Here is a 15,702-nt window from a genome sequence, read left to right as displayed (position 1 = left end):
TAGAAATAATTTTGAGAATAGTTAGGGCTTTCTAAGATAAGTAGGAAAACCCCATACCATTTTGTAGTTTAGATGTTTGTAGTCAAGATATGAACATTTTAAAACTTGAAACAAGTCGCCCAAAATAGGTGACGTTTTCCCATTTGCGTGACTTGACGAACAAATATCTTTTCATGTCTCGCCACTGAAGATCGCCTAATCTGTGCACCAAAAAAATCGCGCGGTGGGAAAGGCATCAATTTTCCGTTCAAAATCTCAGTAGTAAAATGCTCGATGTTTAATCTTTATGTTTTGATTATAAACACTTGAACTGCAAAATGATTTGGGAGTTTTCTACTTGTCTCCAAAGACCTTACCTACCCTCAAATTACCTTTATTTGATTGCGGACACCCTGTGTACACACATATAAATATATTGCATAAACAATTAGATACTTTTTTGTTAATATTATTAATAAAGAATTTTATCTTAATACATACTAACTGTTTTTATTATAACTTACTTTACATAATCCACGTGGAACTTGTTTATACTGTAGTTGCAAAGATGCATACAAGGATTCCAAATATATTGGTTTCTACCATCATACTTAACAGCTGCAAATCTCACTAAACCATCTTCATATAAATAAATTAGCAGCGGATCATAATTTGTTACAGCCACGTAGAGACGCAAATCGCACTTATGGCCATCCACTAAAAGCGGATTATTTATATACTGCGCCACAATGACCGATTCATCTGTCAGGATTTTTTCAGGCTACAACAATATAATGAACAATTTGATACGGAAAATAGATAATGTTATACAAATATTTTGCAAAATTATTACTCTTAAAAATTGAAAATACAAGGTGTTTAACAGAATTTATAATTATTGCCAAATAATGAATTAAAATATTTGAGCGAACAAGCGCTAAAAATGCTGTGAGACATGCGCGGTAGACGACGGCAGATATACTTTAGTGGGAATAGGAAGAATCGGCACGCAACAATAGTTGTTCGCTGATCCCACCTATTCTCTGTAAACAAAAGTAATTTAAAAGAAAATTACTTTGTTACTAATTGTTAGATAAATATGAAACATAATGCCACTGCAGAATTGTCTCAATGTAGTATTAGATACAACTAAATTACATTGTCACGAATGTTAGTACAACTTTCTTATTCTTGATCAACTTTCTTCGTTTATTTAAATATAAATTCACCATTATTTAAAATAGATTTCAATTGTTGTATATGCACATTTAAATGCACTGAGACAGTGAGCACAATACAAATATGAAGTACAGAAAAGATTACTTACAGTACGCACTAGTGCAAATTACTGAATTTGTTATTACTTATTTTGCAATTACTTCTGAGCTTGTTAACTTGAGACTATCTGACTCAAGTCAAAGTTACAATATTTTAAAAATAAGAAGTACATATAGTGTTTTTTATTTAAAAAATATTGTAACCTTGACATTAATGTGACAGAATTTCTATCTTTCTTTTCCATCAAGAATATATTATTTTAAAAATACTTTTGCATTTAAATGTTAATAAAAATATATTTCACAAAGATTAACTTCATTAATATCTGTATAAAATAATAAGGTTCTTACATTATTAACAATGTAAATTCCACGGCCTCGAGAACTGGCTTTAGGTTTGACAATCCACGGCCCTCTATATCTAAAATGTGCAGAAATCAATTCTCTTGTTTCGGTAGGTAGTAAAAATGTTTGAGGAATAAAATCCAGATTTCGAAAACCCTTGCTCCTTTGCATAGCTTCTATATTTTTGTAAAGGCGGTCTTTACGAGTAATTTCATAAGACCTAAAAAATACAATTTTTATTAAAAATTTTTTAACAAAAAAATTATTATTAATTATATTCTACAAATATTTAAATTAATGCTCCAAGAATATACTTCATTTTTTGTCATTATCTGCAATATTTATGTTTATAATGTATTATTATAATTACACAATAAAAATTATTTCTACAATGTGTTTCATACCTAGGAAAATGATTAATTTTTTGATGAGACATCAAATTTCGCAAAATATCTGGTTTAGGATGACTTCCCATCCACAATACGTTAAAATCTGTTTCGTTCATAGATACCTAAAAACAAAAGTAAAATTATTTCTATAAAATAAAAAAATTAATTTAATTAATGTTTGTAATATCTTTATTGGTTTAGCATTGAGTTAAAGTAGTTACGCCGCTCTCAATTACTGTCGTGACTCTGTGTGTTTTTTCGGTATTTTTCATCATTTGACAGTTATCATATGAAAGTTTATTTTTTCTTTTTTAATTTCACAATCAGTTACTCGAATTGAAATTTAGCACAAACAAGAATATTTTGCGTTAAAGGTGACTTACTGCACACAATTTTCTGAATATTTAAAGATTCTCTAACTTTTTTTAGTTGAAACGTTATTACCATCATTAATAAGCAGATTAAACTAATTAAATGGTTTTTATAATAAAAAATTTTACGTATGTAGATAAATAAATTTAGAAATTTTTAGTTGCGGCCTAAAAATAATTTTTATGGAAATAAATTATTTTTATATGTAGAAACTTTTTATTTTTTTAAATCTATTTTAAAAACTATTCAAGATATCAAAAAATGTTTTATATAAAAGTTTTATTGTAAAAACACCTCTATTTAATTGCAATAACAAAAATTAAATGTAACAAAATTTAGTATAAAAAAGTGACGACAAAAGTGGTCCATTTTTTGGACTTTAAATTTCAACCTTTTATTCATGCCAAATAGTACTATATAATGAAATATTAATTCCAGTAAAATTTTAAGATGGGCATAGGCACGGTTTTGAAGATATTAAGGGATAAATATCATAAAAATTTTATTTTTAATAACATTGTAAGTCATTAAATATTCAAAAGACGAGGTTTTTTCGAGTACATCTCTTAGTAGCACATACATTAGTTAAGATTGCCTATATAGAGTGTTTGGTTGAATAGTGAGCAAGTCTTAGGTATAGATAGAACTCAAAAATACAAATAGGAAAGCCCCGTACCATTTTGCAAAATTCTTAATCGACATGAGAGGAAGCGGAGAGAAGGGGTCGTGGATCCTCCGGCATGTCCCGACGCGGAACGACCTGTGGTCGCTAAAACCGAGTTGGGCGCCAGGCATGGGCCTCGCCGTGTCGATTTCGTTACACCAAACGCGACCAAATAGTTATCGCTAATCGTAAAAATTAACGGCCGTCACGCGCGGAGGCTAGCTCGCCCGAACAGAGAGGGGCGGGGTTAGGCGAGCAGAATTCGCGAATAAACAGAGAAATAGATGGCACAAAATAACGTCACGCAAGAACCGAATAACAGAAATAACCAGACAATGTATTACTAGACCGAAATTAACAAAAAGAAACGATTAAACGAATTAGGTGATCGCCTGACCGTATTTCGAATAATAATAGATTTTTCACGATTGAGGTTTTTATCACTTCGCGAGCCGTCCCTGAATGTTTTGGTGCCGGCCACGCATCTCCCGAACACGCGGCGTGTCTGCGAGCAACCCGACGATACAAAAGTAATTATCCGCTAAAGGTCGCCGGCTATTAACGATCTCGCGAGTCCTAAATCACGATCCTGGCCGCTAGCCGAGAGCTTTCCATGCAGTTGCGAACGACAAATATTCTACCGACACGCAATCACCAAATCAGTCAAGTCTCCGCGGGACCCGGCCCACCGAGTTCGGACGCCCTTTGAAGCCACTGGCTAATTGATACTCGTTCACCCTGTGGCGAGCCACACCAAAACTACAGGGTTCGAGTGCCAGCCCAACGTGGCCGAGTATAGTCTGAACACGTGGCCGCCGTCTCGAGAAGCGAAAGGCTTTAGAAAATAATTAATGCCGCAAAGCAAGTGAAAGATCTCACCAAATTTATCGTCGTCAGGCCTCCGTTTTCCTCATTCTCTCTCTCTCGACTCTCTTTCGGAGGTATGCTTCCTCTCTCTCACTATCTCTCGATCGCTCGCACATTCTCGACGCTTGCACAAGTACGTACGCTTTGCTCGCACGCCAACACGGAAGAGAGCGAGGACCGCGCAAAATTTCGACAAGAAGCCCGGCTTATCCCCACCCACAGGTTTTGCGGATTTTCCGCACGCGATGTCGCCACTAGTTTTCCGCAGGCGCAGCTGCCCTCGCGGGGCCCTAACGCTAACTAATTAATCGGCGCGGATTTCATAAAGCCGCTTGCGGAACTTCTTCCACGTCAATTCCATCGTGAATAATTTCCGGTGACGTGGTTTGTCCGCGCGGTTTTCCTTGTCGTTGGTCGCTTTCGGTGGTCTCGGGACAACTAGCCCCCCATCCCAGACACTTTTCCGCGCCGTTGTCATCTCGGGGAGTTTTTCCCACAGCGCCTTCTCTTGCTTCCTCGTCCGCGCTTTAGGCCCTCGCGTCCCCCACCTTTTCGGGAATATCCCGCCGAACTTAACGATATACGATAGCAATAAAAAAGAAACAACTCGCGACAATTAGACACGATTTTTACACGAAAGGAACCTCCGGAGGCTCCGCCACCACTTGCTCTCCCGGCCACGGCGGTCCGCCCTGCGCTGCTGCGCCCTATGACGGCCGCGGAGAGCTGCAACGAGGCAGCGAAAGCCACCACATCACAACACATATATATTTATTACAATTGATAAACATATATATATGTATATATATAGGGTGTCTCATTTTATATTTATCAGTCAAATACTTCGGAATAACGTCGTTTCAAAGAAAACTGTTTCAAACAAAAGTTATATGGCTTTGAGGAAAACATATGTGATACTATTAATTTGGCTATGAATAGTCTTTTGAAAGTTACGCGAAATTACCTTCATTTTCTTCAATTGAAACCCCAACATTTTATTGCATATCCTTCGAAAATTAACTAACTTTTGTTTGAAAAATTTTTCCAAAAACTGTTAATTTATGTCTTAAAAATGTTTTCAAAACTTATTTTAATAATTATTTTAAGAACATAATATGACATTTTTTGAAAAAATGTTTCAGATAAAAGTTACTTACTTTCGATGGAGAATAAAAATCTGCATTAAGTATTTGGGATTTTAATTTAAAAAATAGAAGGTGATCTTTGCATGAACTTTAAACAACTATTTAAAGTCAAACAAATAGTATCAACTTTTTTCCCCTTTAAAATCGTAATATGTTTGTCTGAAACATTTTTTTGATATTTTTTTTTAGTTTTTTTTAAATTAACCGAATAAATTAAAATAAATCACTTTGAAGTCACAAGACTTTTCGTCTTCAGATGTAATTCACAGTTATAATCCGAACTTTTATTTTAGACTGTATATATATTTTAAGCCCTATATATATATTTACATAATATATTAAAACTTTACCTCTATTAGACCATGTGACTGTAATAAAAGATTGATGAGTCTAGTGTCAGTTTGAAAGATTTTGTAAGTCATATGTAACTGCTTTGCAGGTGGATCTTTTGGTGGTGTAGCTAAGGCAGAACATCTATAACACATATAAAATGCACCTACTCAATTATTTCTAGTCATTAAAAAAAGAAAAACAAGAAAAAAATATAAATAATACATAAGTTTGTATGTTAACTTACTTAAAACGTAAAACGGATGTTTTACTGCCATTTGATCCATTTAATAACCATTCATTGTTTAGCGTATTTCTTGTTTTCGTTGTACTGTAAATAAGCATGGAAAAAGTATAAAAAATATAATGATTATTTTTACCATATTTTTATAAATAATTAAAAACAATTTTAAATACTTTTGTATACAAACTCTGAAAAACAATTTTTATTTTTATAAATACATAAATTTAATTTTAAAAATTATGCAATGTATATACTACATTACATTAGTGCTTAAATTAAAAATTAGTTAATAATAATTAAAAAATTTGTATAAAGAATTTGCATTCGACATTGATCACTAATATTAAATTTATAATCGATTAAAAACGTAATATGTAGACATATAATGAAAAAAACTTTAATTAAATTATAAAAAGAAGAAAGTATTTTAAAAATAATAGATAGTAAAAGATTTCGAGTGAAAAAAATTTTCAAAAGGAATTTGTTTACAATATCAGTAATAAAATTGATAGTCCTGAACAAAAAATTTAAATCAAGTTCAATGAAAACCCATTGCTATATTTGTTTTGTTTTAAACTAAAACCAGATTAATGCGCTCATTGGAAACTAAAGCATTGAAAAAATGTTTAGATTATTGCTTACAATATCAAGTAATAAAAAAAAATTTAATATTGTCAAACGTATTTTATTCGTAACATTAAACTTACTTTTTTGAATTATCGGATTTTTGGGATTTGTGCACCAAGGCCTCTAATGTTCCCTCACTGCTATTGGATAACTGCGACATATCAGAAAAACTAACAGAAAACACGAGTTCTTTTGAACATTTTTTTTGTAATCTTCCTGTTGCATCGGTATTATTTCTTTGTGGTATCATATTTATCTAAAATATAGAAAATATTATATGTAACATAACTTCGTTACATAAACAAAGAAATAGTATATGACAGTAACATAAGATAAGTATTAATGTTTGTACATTACTAATTATAAATTTTTAATTATAAATATGTCTGTGTAAAATACAATAGTCTATGTAACTATTTATAACGTTTATAGTTTTATTAAATATTTAATCGTGAAATAAGAAATGTTTAAATGTTTGACAAAAATTAATATTTTATAAACACGATACAAATTTCAGCTTGAGAAAATAAGCAAAAGAAGTTTGAGAAAAAAAGATGAAAATGTACTGTAACGCTTTTTACATTTTGACACATGTAACAATTTGAATGTTTCGATTAATATCATAATCACGACATTATACAGAATTCTCATTGTAATGCTAAATTAGAACAAAAAAATATTGAAAATAAAAAAATTTAGCACTACTATTAATATTTGATGTACAACTTTGTTTCCACTGTTTTCCAATAAATGGCTGTAACGGTAAGTAATGGTCGAAATAAATAAACGCCATACAATAAGTTTAGGAGTTTCAAACATAACGCAATAGAAACATTAGTCGATTTGTGTCTGCATTATAAAATTTTTTTCGATTTAAAATGTCAGTTTACAAGTTAAATCTTCGTCATTTGCGGGAGGATTTAACTTTCTGCTTTCATATGAAGAAGTCTACGGCTGAGGCTCATTGAATGATTTCACATACTTATGGTGAGGCTACTATTAGTGAAAAAACGTGCTGAGAGTAATTTCAAAGCTTCAAGAATAATGATTTTGACGTCGAAAACCGACATGGCAGTGAAAAAGAAAAGATTTTTGATGATCCAGAATTGCAGGCATTCCTTGATCAAGACGCGTATCAAACGCAAAAAGAATTGACAATATCATTGGGAGTGAGTTAACAAGCCATTTCGAAACGTTTTAAAGTTATGGGAATGATTCAGAAGCAAAGAAATTGGGTGCCGTACGAGTTGAAGCCAAGAGAAGTTAAACGGCGTCTGTTTGCTTGTAAACAAAAGGAATTTCTGTATTGTATTGTAACTAGAGACAAAAAATAGGTTCATTACAGTAATTCCAAACGTAGAAAATCAATGTGATTTTCTGGTCATGCTATTACGTCGACGACTAGACCAAATATTCACGACTCCAAGATCATGTCCTGTATTTGGTGGGGCCAGCTCAGTGTAGTGTATTATGAACTACTAAAACCGACTAAAATAATCACAGGCGATTGATAACGAAAGCAATTGATACTTTTGTGCCGAGTATTGAAAGACAAACAGTTGCAATACAACGATAGATACAATAAAAAAATTTTGCAGCATGACACCGCTCAACCACGTGCTGCAAAACAGATCAAAACATTCTTGGAAACGCTCAAATAGAAAATCCTATCCTATCTACCGTATTCTCCAGACGTTGCTCTCTCTGGCTTGTTTCGATCAATGGCATGTGATTTGGTTGACTAGCACTTTTCTTTTTATAAAGAAGTCAAAAATTAGATTGATTCGTGAATTGCCTCAAAAGATGATCAGTCTTTTCTACACGGAATTCGTATTTTGCTCGAAAGATGGGTGAAAGTAGTAGTCAGTGATAAATAATACTTTGAATCGTAAATTTATGACCACTTTTTTTACAATAAAGCCTCAAATTAAAAAAAAAAAAAAAGTTGAAAGCAAAGTTGTACACCTAATATAATATAATATAATATAATATAATATAATATAATATAATATATATATTAGTAATTGCAATTAATAAATATATAAATAAATATAATTAATAATAATTATTAATAATAATAATTTACATATTTTAAAGTTTCATTATTTTCAAAATCTGACAGTGTCTAATTTTTTGTTTTAAATCTTAAATGTACAAAAATAAAATTATTTTACTCAATTAATTATGAACATCTAAGTATATATTTTAACAATAAAGTTGTAAGAAAATATATTGTTACAATTAAAACCCGAAATATGTTTTTACCCGTTTTTATGACGTTTATTTATTTATTAAATTAAGTTATTAGCTTCATATATGATTTTTAACTTTTTATGCAAAGCAAAGCCCATTTCATACTATCTTTTTGCTTTCAGAAATAAATTTTATTTTTCTTAAACTTCCAAATATATACAACTAGTTCTGTTTAATAAAAACAAATCATAATTAATTTGAAACTGCAATTGTAAGATAATATAAATATACATGTAAGTTTGAGTAATAAAACATATTTTTTTAAGTATATGCTTCTTTTTTTATATATTCTTTAACCATATATATAGTAAACATAAAATAAAAAGTAAAAAATAAATAATTAAAAAATTATTTAAAAAATAATTTAGTACATTTTTGTAAAAAAATTATATAAGAATATATTTAAATAGTATGTATATGTATAATTTATTATTAACATATAATAATTATATTAATAACATAAACATACTTGCACAATTTAGCTTAAAAAATTGTATTATGTTTTAAGAAGAAGTGCACATTTTTTGAATTTACAATGCATTTATTTATATGTATATATATTTGTGTATTATATAAAGAAATTAGTGAAATAGAGTAATTAGATATATTTATTTAAATTAAATATTATTTACATGTAATTAAAAACTTTTGAATTAAACTAATATTCTAGATTTTTCAATCAATCGATTGTTCTAAATATTCCAAATATAAATTTTAAATTAAAATTAGGAGGAAAATTAGAGATGTAAGAATTGAATTAAAAAAAATTAAAATAATTTAATAAATTAAAAAAATTGGGATTATGATTTCAATATCAAAAATTAGAAAAATAAATCTAATTTAAAAAAAGTGAATTCTAAAGGGTAGATAATTAAGAGAAATTGGATTAAACCTAAATTCAAATGGGAAAATTTTTTCACGATTGTGAAATAATTTTTTGGTAATTATAAAATTAAAAAAAAAAATATATATATATATATATATATATATATATATATGTAAAAAATAATTATTAGAAAAATTAAAAAATAGGTAAATAAGATTATTTTAAATTGTATAATACACACAGATATAAAAATATATCTGTATATATATAGTTTACATAAGTTATATTTATAAGGTCAACACAGCAATGACAAATAAGATAATAAATAAAATAATTGAAATAAATATTTCTGTGACCTTCTAGCATCAAAACTTAAACATTATTTTAATAATTTTTGATTATTTTAAAATTTTAATTAAAAATTTTACTTAAAATAAAAAACAACTGTTTGGTGTCCACGCTTTCTGATTTCAAATTCAATCATTATGCGAAACACTAATCAATGGCAAGATAATCTATTTCGAATAATTAAACTAAAAATATTTCAAGCTATTTTTGTAATGCTGCTATATTCGATATTTAGTACTTTTAAAAGACTAAAAGTATTTTTAATAGAAATAAATTCGCTGAAAGGCACAAAAATACAATTAAATTAAAATAAAAGCAAAATAAAAAAAGTAGGGAATCATGAATTCGTTTTTCTTTCTCTTTTTTTTCTATTTCCGGCATTAGTACGTGACATTGATTTTACAAGGTTTACCTTTAAGCGTATCATCAAATGCAAACTAAAGAAAAAAATTTAGAAAAGAAATCAATGCGAGCGTATTATCTACATTCGTATCACTCGCGTGTAAACCTTAAAACCAAGTTAAGATCAGTGAAAATATAGGAGAGTACGACAAAATTTTTTTCAATTAAGTCAAATACTTTTTTTAATGACATAATCAGCAATTATAAGATTAAATATGTTAGCTATTACTTATTTATGCCACGCTTTTAATAAAATGGATCGAATGAATCGTCTTTGACGCTTATATGGCAACCTAACAAATTGTCGTTCAAAATGTCTTTTTGCAACATTGAATTGGCGAACGAGACACCTGTGATATTGATAGAAAGCTTTGTGTTGTTAAAAATATTAAATAATCAACAAATGATCGTAACTTACCTTATGACTTGCTAGGATCGTAATAACTTATTACCCATTAATCCTATACTTGGTAAATCGATGAAGCATTGCAACACTCACTTAACTCATAACTTTCATGAATGCAAGTCGTGACCGGTACTAGTCACGACACTCATGGCCATATGATGGAAAGTGCAACGATTACGTGCTGTTTATTAGAAGTATAAACTGATAGATGTTTCAGCACAAGTTTGTTCTTTTCAACTAAGAGATTACAACATAAGATCTGTTTTTCTTAATGGAACATATGCAGTTAGTTTAGCATTAATTTCGGTATTTATAGGGTGCGTTCGGAGTCACTATCGTGTAAAGTCACTAGATAAATAAAGTACCGCAATGGTCCGCCATTTTGGCTCCAACTCGCGGAAACTTCAAATTAACATCTTCAATCATACATGTTAAAAACAAAGAAAAATAATAAATATTAACAATAAGATATTATGACTCAATATATTACGTTACTTTATACATTTATGGTTAATTACAGCTTGTTTCATTGCAACAGAGCGACTCGAATCTCCAACTGCTTGATTAATATTTCCAGTCAAGTTTTTTAAAGAAAAATGTATTCTTCCAATTATAAACGTTTTTAATAACTTTAGTACAATATTGTGGCACAATGGAAAATTTTCTGGATATATTTCAAAATATTTGTTTATTAATTCCGTAGGTTTTAATATATTATTTAATAAATTATCTTAAAATTTTTGATATAATTCTTCAAGTTTACATATTATAAATATTTTTGAATGGAAAACATAATGTATCTTTTTTATATTCTTTTAATTTTGTAAATAAATTAACATTATTGTTGCTATCGTATCTACTAGTAACAAGTAGAGTTTAAGGTTCGTACGTAACGTAACGTAACGCGTTTACGGAGTCTTGTGCGGTGCGCCTGCGCCTCTTTACGTCTAAAGGTGGAAGCACACAAAATGGCAGAGCCATAAGCGAATACGTCCTGGATGGTAAAAGAAAAAGAATACTTTGATTTGCAACAATATGTAAGTATTGATATTGTTTATTAACCAAATTATTCGCCATACTACAGCTTAACGGAAGTATGCTTATGGCTATGGCTTATGGCTTTTCATGTAGATTGGAATATCGTGAATAAGCAGATGACAAAAACCTACTGCGCGTGCGTATGTATTCACAATATTCCAATCTACATGAAAAGCCATAAGCCATGGCCATAAGCATACTTCCGTTAAGCTGTAGTATGGCGAATAATTTGGTTAATAAACAATATCAATACTTACATATTGTTGCAAATCAAAGTATTCTTTTTCTTTTACCATCCAGGACGTATTCGCTTATGGCTCTGCCATTTTGTGTGCTTCCACCTTAAGACTTAAGTCTGTTACGTCGCTGTTGTGCGCCGAGCCTAAGGGTGATGGCAGAGAAGGTGACGTCACAGTATACTAAGAGACAGTAGGGACAGTGAGCGTCGGTACCTTTGATCTTTTTCAGCCAAATATTTCTGGTCACATGACCCGGCGCCATGTTTTTGGGCGGCAAATGCCGTATAAATAATTTTGTGGGCCTCGAGAAATTGAAGTCTTTAGGCAGCAAATGCCGTATAAATAGTACGTGGGCCCCGAGAAATTAAACAATGTTTTTATTTTAATTTTGCATATGCACATTGGAAGGGTGGGTTTGTTTACAATTATATTGCACGTAAACGAATTTAGCGGTTCGCATTTTCTGTTTCTAAAAATTATGTTGCAACTTTATGTGTTGCAATCATTCTGACCACGAGTGTACACGTTGTAAGAAATTAAACAAAGTTACAGCACTAAGCCCAATACTAACTTATAAAGCTAGTGTATGTACACTACTTTTTAAGCTAGTGTTGAGCTTGGTGTTAAAACTTTGTTCAATTTCTTGCATCGTGTATGTACACCGAGCTTTAGGAACCATCAATTGCTAGAATCTTGGTCCGTCTCATAGTTACACCTCATGTCAACTGCCTTTATTAAATAAATATATTTCTTTTCTTTTGTTTTATTATGAGTTCAGAGTTATTAACCCCTTTAAAACATAACAAATACGTTATTAAACTGTTTTGAAATTAAAGCAATTTCAAATTAATTTACAGTCAACGCTATTGGTGCGCCCAAAAACATGGCCGCTCGTAGATGCGCGAGCGAAACTGCGCGGCTGACAAATTTTCGCTTACTGTCCCTACTGTCTCTTAGTATACTGTGCTACTGTCTCTTAGTATACTGTGTAGTAGACGTCACTTAAAGGTCATCTTTTTCCTTAGTCCGTGGTAAAAAGCGACATAAGGACGACTTTAAGATTTTAAAAACTCGAGTTTATCACCTTAAAATATTATTATAACTTAACACAACGAATTAGAGTTGTTACACATTTTTAGAGGTAAGAAAATATATACAAATATACAGGGTGTCTCAGCCCATGTGTAAAATCTTATACGGATAGGTAGGTCTTGAGGAGATAAGTAAAAAAGTTCTTTACCGTTTTGAAAAATTCTCAATAGTTCTCAATTGAGAAAAATAATTAATTTTTCTAGCCTAAGCGCGACAAGGAAGAGGCGAGCGAGCAAGGCGAGGCGACAACGCGTGAGGCAGAGTAAAGAACGACACGCGAGCAAGACGTGTAAACAGTAAGTGAATTGTTTTTTAATAGCTTAGTGATAGTTATGGTTATTAATTGATCGATTTTCAATCTTATTACAGACGGTTTCTGGAATTTTTCTCCAACATGTACCTTGCTACAGCTCAGAGAGTTGATCCTGATAATAATGCTAGTGAATTAGTAGTTCAAATACCACCAGATGCAGCACATTTGGTTGCTGAAGACAAAAGATTAAAGATGAGTATTGAGTTTTTATTGCAACAGTCAGAAGGAAGAGTGCATATTGTGATACCAAACTGTGAAGAAACTTTAACTGAGGTAAACGAACATGTTATAATTGAAAAGTTTTTTTATATAAATCTTTAAAATTATTTGTCTCGGCAAACATTTATTATAATAATGTAAACTTTATGTATTAATAATTTTTTCTAGAGTGGTGCACATATGTATACATATAGTTACGAAAATTCAACTAGATTATGGTTTCCATGTGTGGATAGTTTTACTGAACCATGTACATGGAAATTAAAATTTACTGTTGATGATTCAAGGTACATCAATCTTATTGTCAGTAGTTGCTAAAGTTATGACATATAATTGCAAGGCTGCTCAGAGATGTGTACTTTTTGGAGAATTTAAGATATTACAGAAAATTTATAATTATTTGAATAATTTGTTTTAAAGATTAATTTTATTTTTACATGTGTTATATCAGGTTCAATTAAATGTGCATTTTAAACTTCACAGAGAAAAGTAGACGAGTGAGGATGTGCAAAAGTATAAATTATGCAACATACAGTTTGTTCAGCCTGTGCTTCATCAAATGCACATTTGCAAGCATTACAGGGTAAATAATTAAGAATTTATTAAATAGTTTAGTAGGTTTATTTTTTTCCTTTAGAAATGGTTCTAACAAACAAATTGCGTTTTATTTTCCAGAATCTTTATCATGTTTATTATTTTATAGTTACAGACAAAGATAGTAAAGCAAATTAAAAGGGGAACAAAACATAAAACAATGTACAAATGCACCATATGCATGAAGTCTTTTCAAAAACCGAGCCAACTGCTGCGACATATTAAAGTGCATACCGAGGAAAAGTCCTTTAAGGTAATTTAATGAAAAACTTGATAATAATATTTTTAATATTAATTTGATACATATACTTTTTTGTGTAGTGTACTACATTAAATAAAACGTTAACTTTTTTTATATTTTGTTTGGTAAATATCAAAATATTCATGTTTTCCTATAATTAGTAAAAACACTTTTATATATTATATTTATACATATATATAAATATATAAATACATACATATATAGTATATAATTACAGGGTGTCTCACCCCATGTGTCGAATCCGTTAGGAATAGACAGAACTCGGGTAGACAAATAAGAAAGTCCCACACCATTTTGCAAAATTCTCAATGGTTATTGAGAAAAAAATTAATTTGTCTAGCGCAAGAGCAACAAGGAAGCTGCGGGCGAGTGAGCGCGACAGGCGACGGCACCATTTTTAGCTACTCGCCTGTCGCGCTCACTCATGCGTAGCTTCCTTGTCGCTCTTGCGCTAGACAAATTAATTTTTTTCTCAATAACTATTGAGAATTTTGCAAAACGGCACAGGACTTATTAATTTGTATCCACAAGACCTATCTAACTCTGACAGTTTGTCAATATGGAATAATACACCCTGTATATATATATATATATATTACACAATAATATATTACAGATATCATTACGAATGACGCATACTCGACGGAAAACTTTTGAAGGACATACATATTGTGTGGCATTTATTGCTTGGAGTGTTGACAGCACCCATCTAATCGCTTGCGGTCCTGAAGATTGCTCGAATTTTAGTTTTGGAGCGTCGATACGCCTGATTGTCATTTACGTGTGGAGTTGGAACACAATTAAATCGTGGACGACCTATTAACAGCTTGTGCTTGACATCGAGATTAGAATAAATTTGTAGCAGGAATTAGGCCTCTGTGGTCAATTTTATTAATGTGTAATATGTATGTTAAGTAATATTAAAAAGAAATAATTAACGATTGATTTATAATAATATTTTTAACACAATGTTACTTTTTATTGTTAAAAGTATAAGTTGACATGTACATATGCATATATATTTATATGTACATTTTAAGTTATTTATTTTAATTATTTAATTAAATTAAATAATAAAAAGAATTTATTTGAAAAACATATACATATGTTTTAAAATGTTATTTAGTAAAATAATACATTAATAGAATATTAAGACAAGTTAAAGACACATTTATGATATCTTTAAGGTATCTTAATATCGATTTAAAGAATCTTAAAGATATCATAAATGTGTTCTTAACTTATCTTAAAATCGTTTCAAGTCAGAAGCGATACGTCATTATGACATCATTAAGATATTTCAAAACGAGACATAAGATGTCTTCACAATATCAAAATTATATTTTATAGACAGTTTTAAAAAGACGTCATATAAAAAATAAGACGCCTTTATGATGCCATTATGATGACACAATGTTCACTGGGATATATTATGTATACAATTGGAAAGTGAACAAATATTAGAAATTTT

At 30.3% G+C, this 15,702-nt stretch overlaps 2 protein-coding genes across 13 annotated transcripts in view; one reads left to right on the top strand and one right to left on the bottom strand.

Annotated features, from left to right (window-relative positions):
- Ttll5 (Tubulin tyrosine ligase-like 5) overlaps positions 1-10,716 on the bottom strand; it is a 98,842-nt gene extending 88,126 nt beyond the window's left edge. For 2 of the 8 annotated variants that reach the window (XR_011547283.1, XR_011547284.1), the window contains exons 1-7: positions 10,487-10,703; positions 6,320-6,495; positions 5,616-5,699; positions 5,389-5,512; positions 2,006-2,112; positions 1,608-1,821; positions 504-760 (exon numbers count right to left, since the gene is read on the bottom strand). Coding sequence is in view for 6 of the 8 variants with exons in the window: in XM_070672323.1 (XP_070528424.1) it covers positions 504-760; positions 1,608-1,821; positions 2,006-2,112; positions 5,389-5,512; positions 5,616-5,699; positions 6,320-6,489 (956 nt within the window). In the remaining 2 variants the exon portion in view is untranslated. The other 6 variants (XM_070672323.1, XM_070672356.1, XM_070672365.1 and 3 more) reach the window with 6 other exon arrangements.
- A 2,007-nt stretch (positions 10,717-12,723) lies between these two features.
- On the top strand, positions 12,724-15,317 carry LOC139110328 (transcription initiation factor TFIID subunit 2-like). Of its 5 annotated transcripts, none has more exons than XR_011546983.1 (8): positions 12,736-12,779; positions 12,872-12,892; positions 13,047-13,139; positions 13,213-13,429; positions 13,544-13,662; positions 13,859-13,958; positions 14,079-14,222; positions 14,848-15,314. XR_011546983.1 is itself a non-coding variant. In XM_070670019.1 (7 exons), the coding sequence occupies exons 3-5, from the start codon at positions 13,238-13,240 to the stop codon at positions 13,866-13,868; spliced, it is 321 nt and encodes a 106-aa protein (XP_070526120.1). In that variant the 5' UTR covers positions 12,724-12,892; positions 13,047-13,139; positions 13,213-13,237; the 3' UTR covers positions 13,869-13,958; positions 14,051-14,222; positions 14,848-15,317. The 5 variants fall into 5 exon arrangements, 2 of the variants coding, with proteins under 2 accessions (XP_070526120.1, XP_070526111.1); XR_011546982.1 differs by having other exon boundaries at positions 12,768-12,782; XM_070670019.1 differs by having other exon boundaries at positions 12,724-12,892; positions 14,051-14,222; positions 14,848-15,317.
- The last annotated feature ends 385 nt before the right edge of the window (positions 15,318-15,702 follow it).

The sequence above is a fragment of the Cardiocondyla obscurior genome, linkage group LG02, assembly GCF_019399895.1.
Source record: "Cardiocondyla obscurior isolate alpha-2009 linkage group LG02, Cobs3.1, whole genome shotgun sequence".
Lineage (NCBI taxonomy): Eukaryota > Metazoa > Arthropoda > Insecta > Hymenoptera > Formicidae > Cardiocondyla > Cardiocondyla obscurior.
The sequence above is the reverse complement of the archived record's forward strand: the minus strand, read 5'-3'. Positions and strand labels throughout refer to the sequence as shown.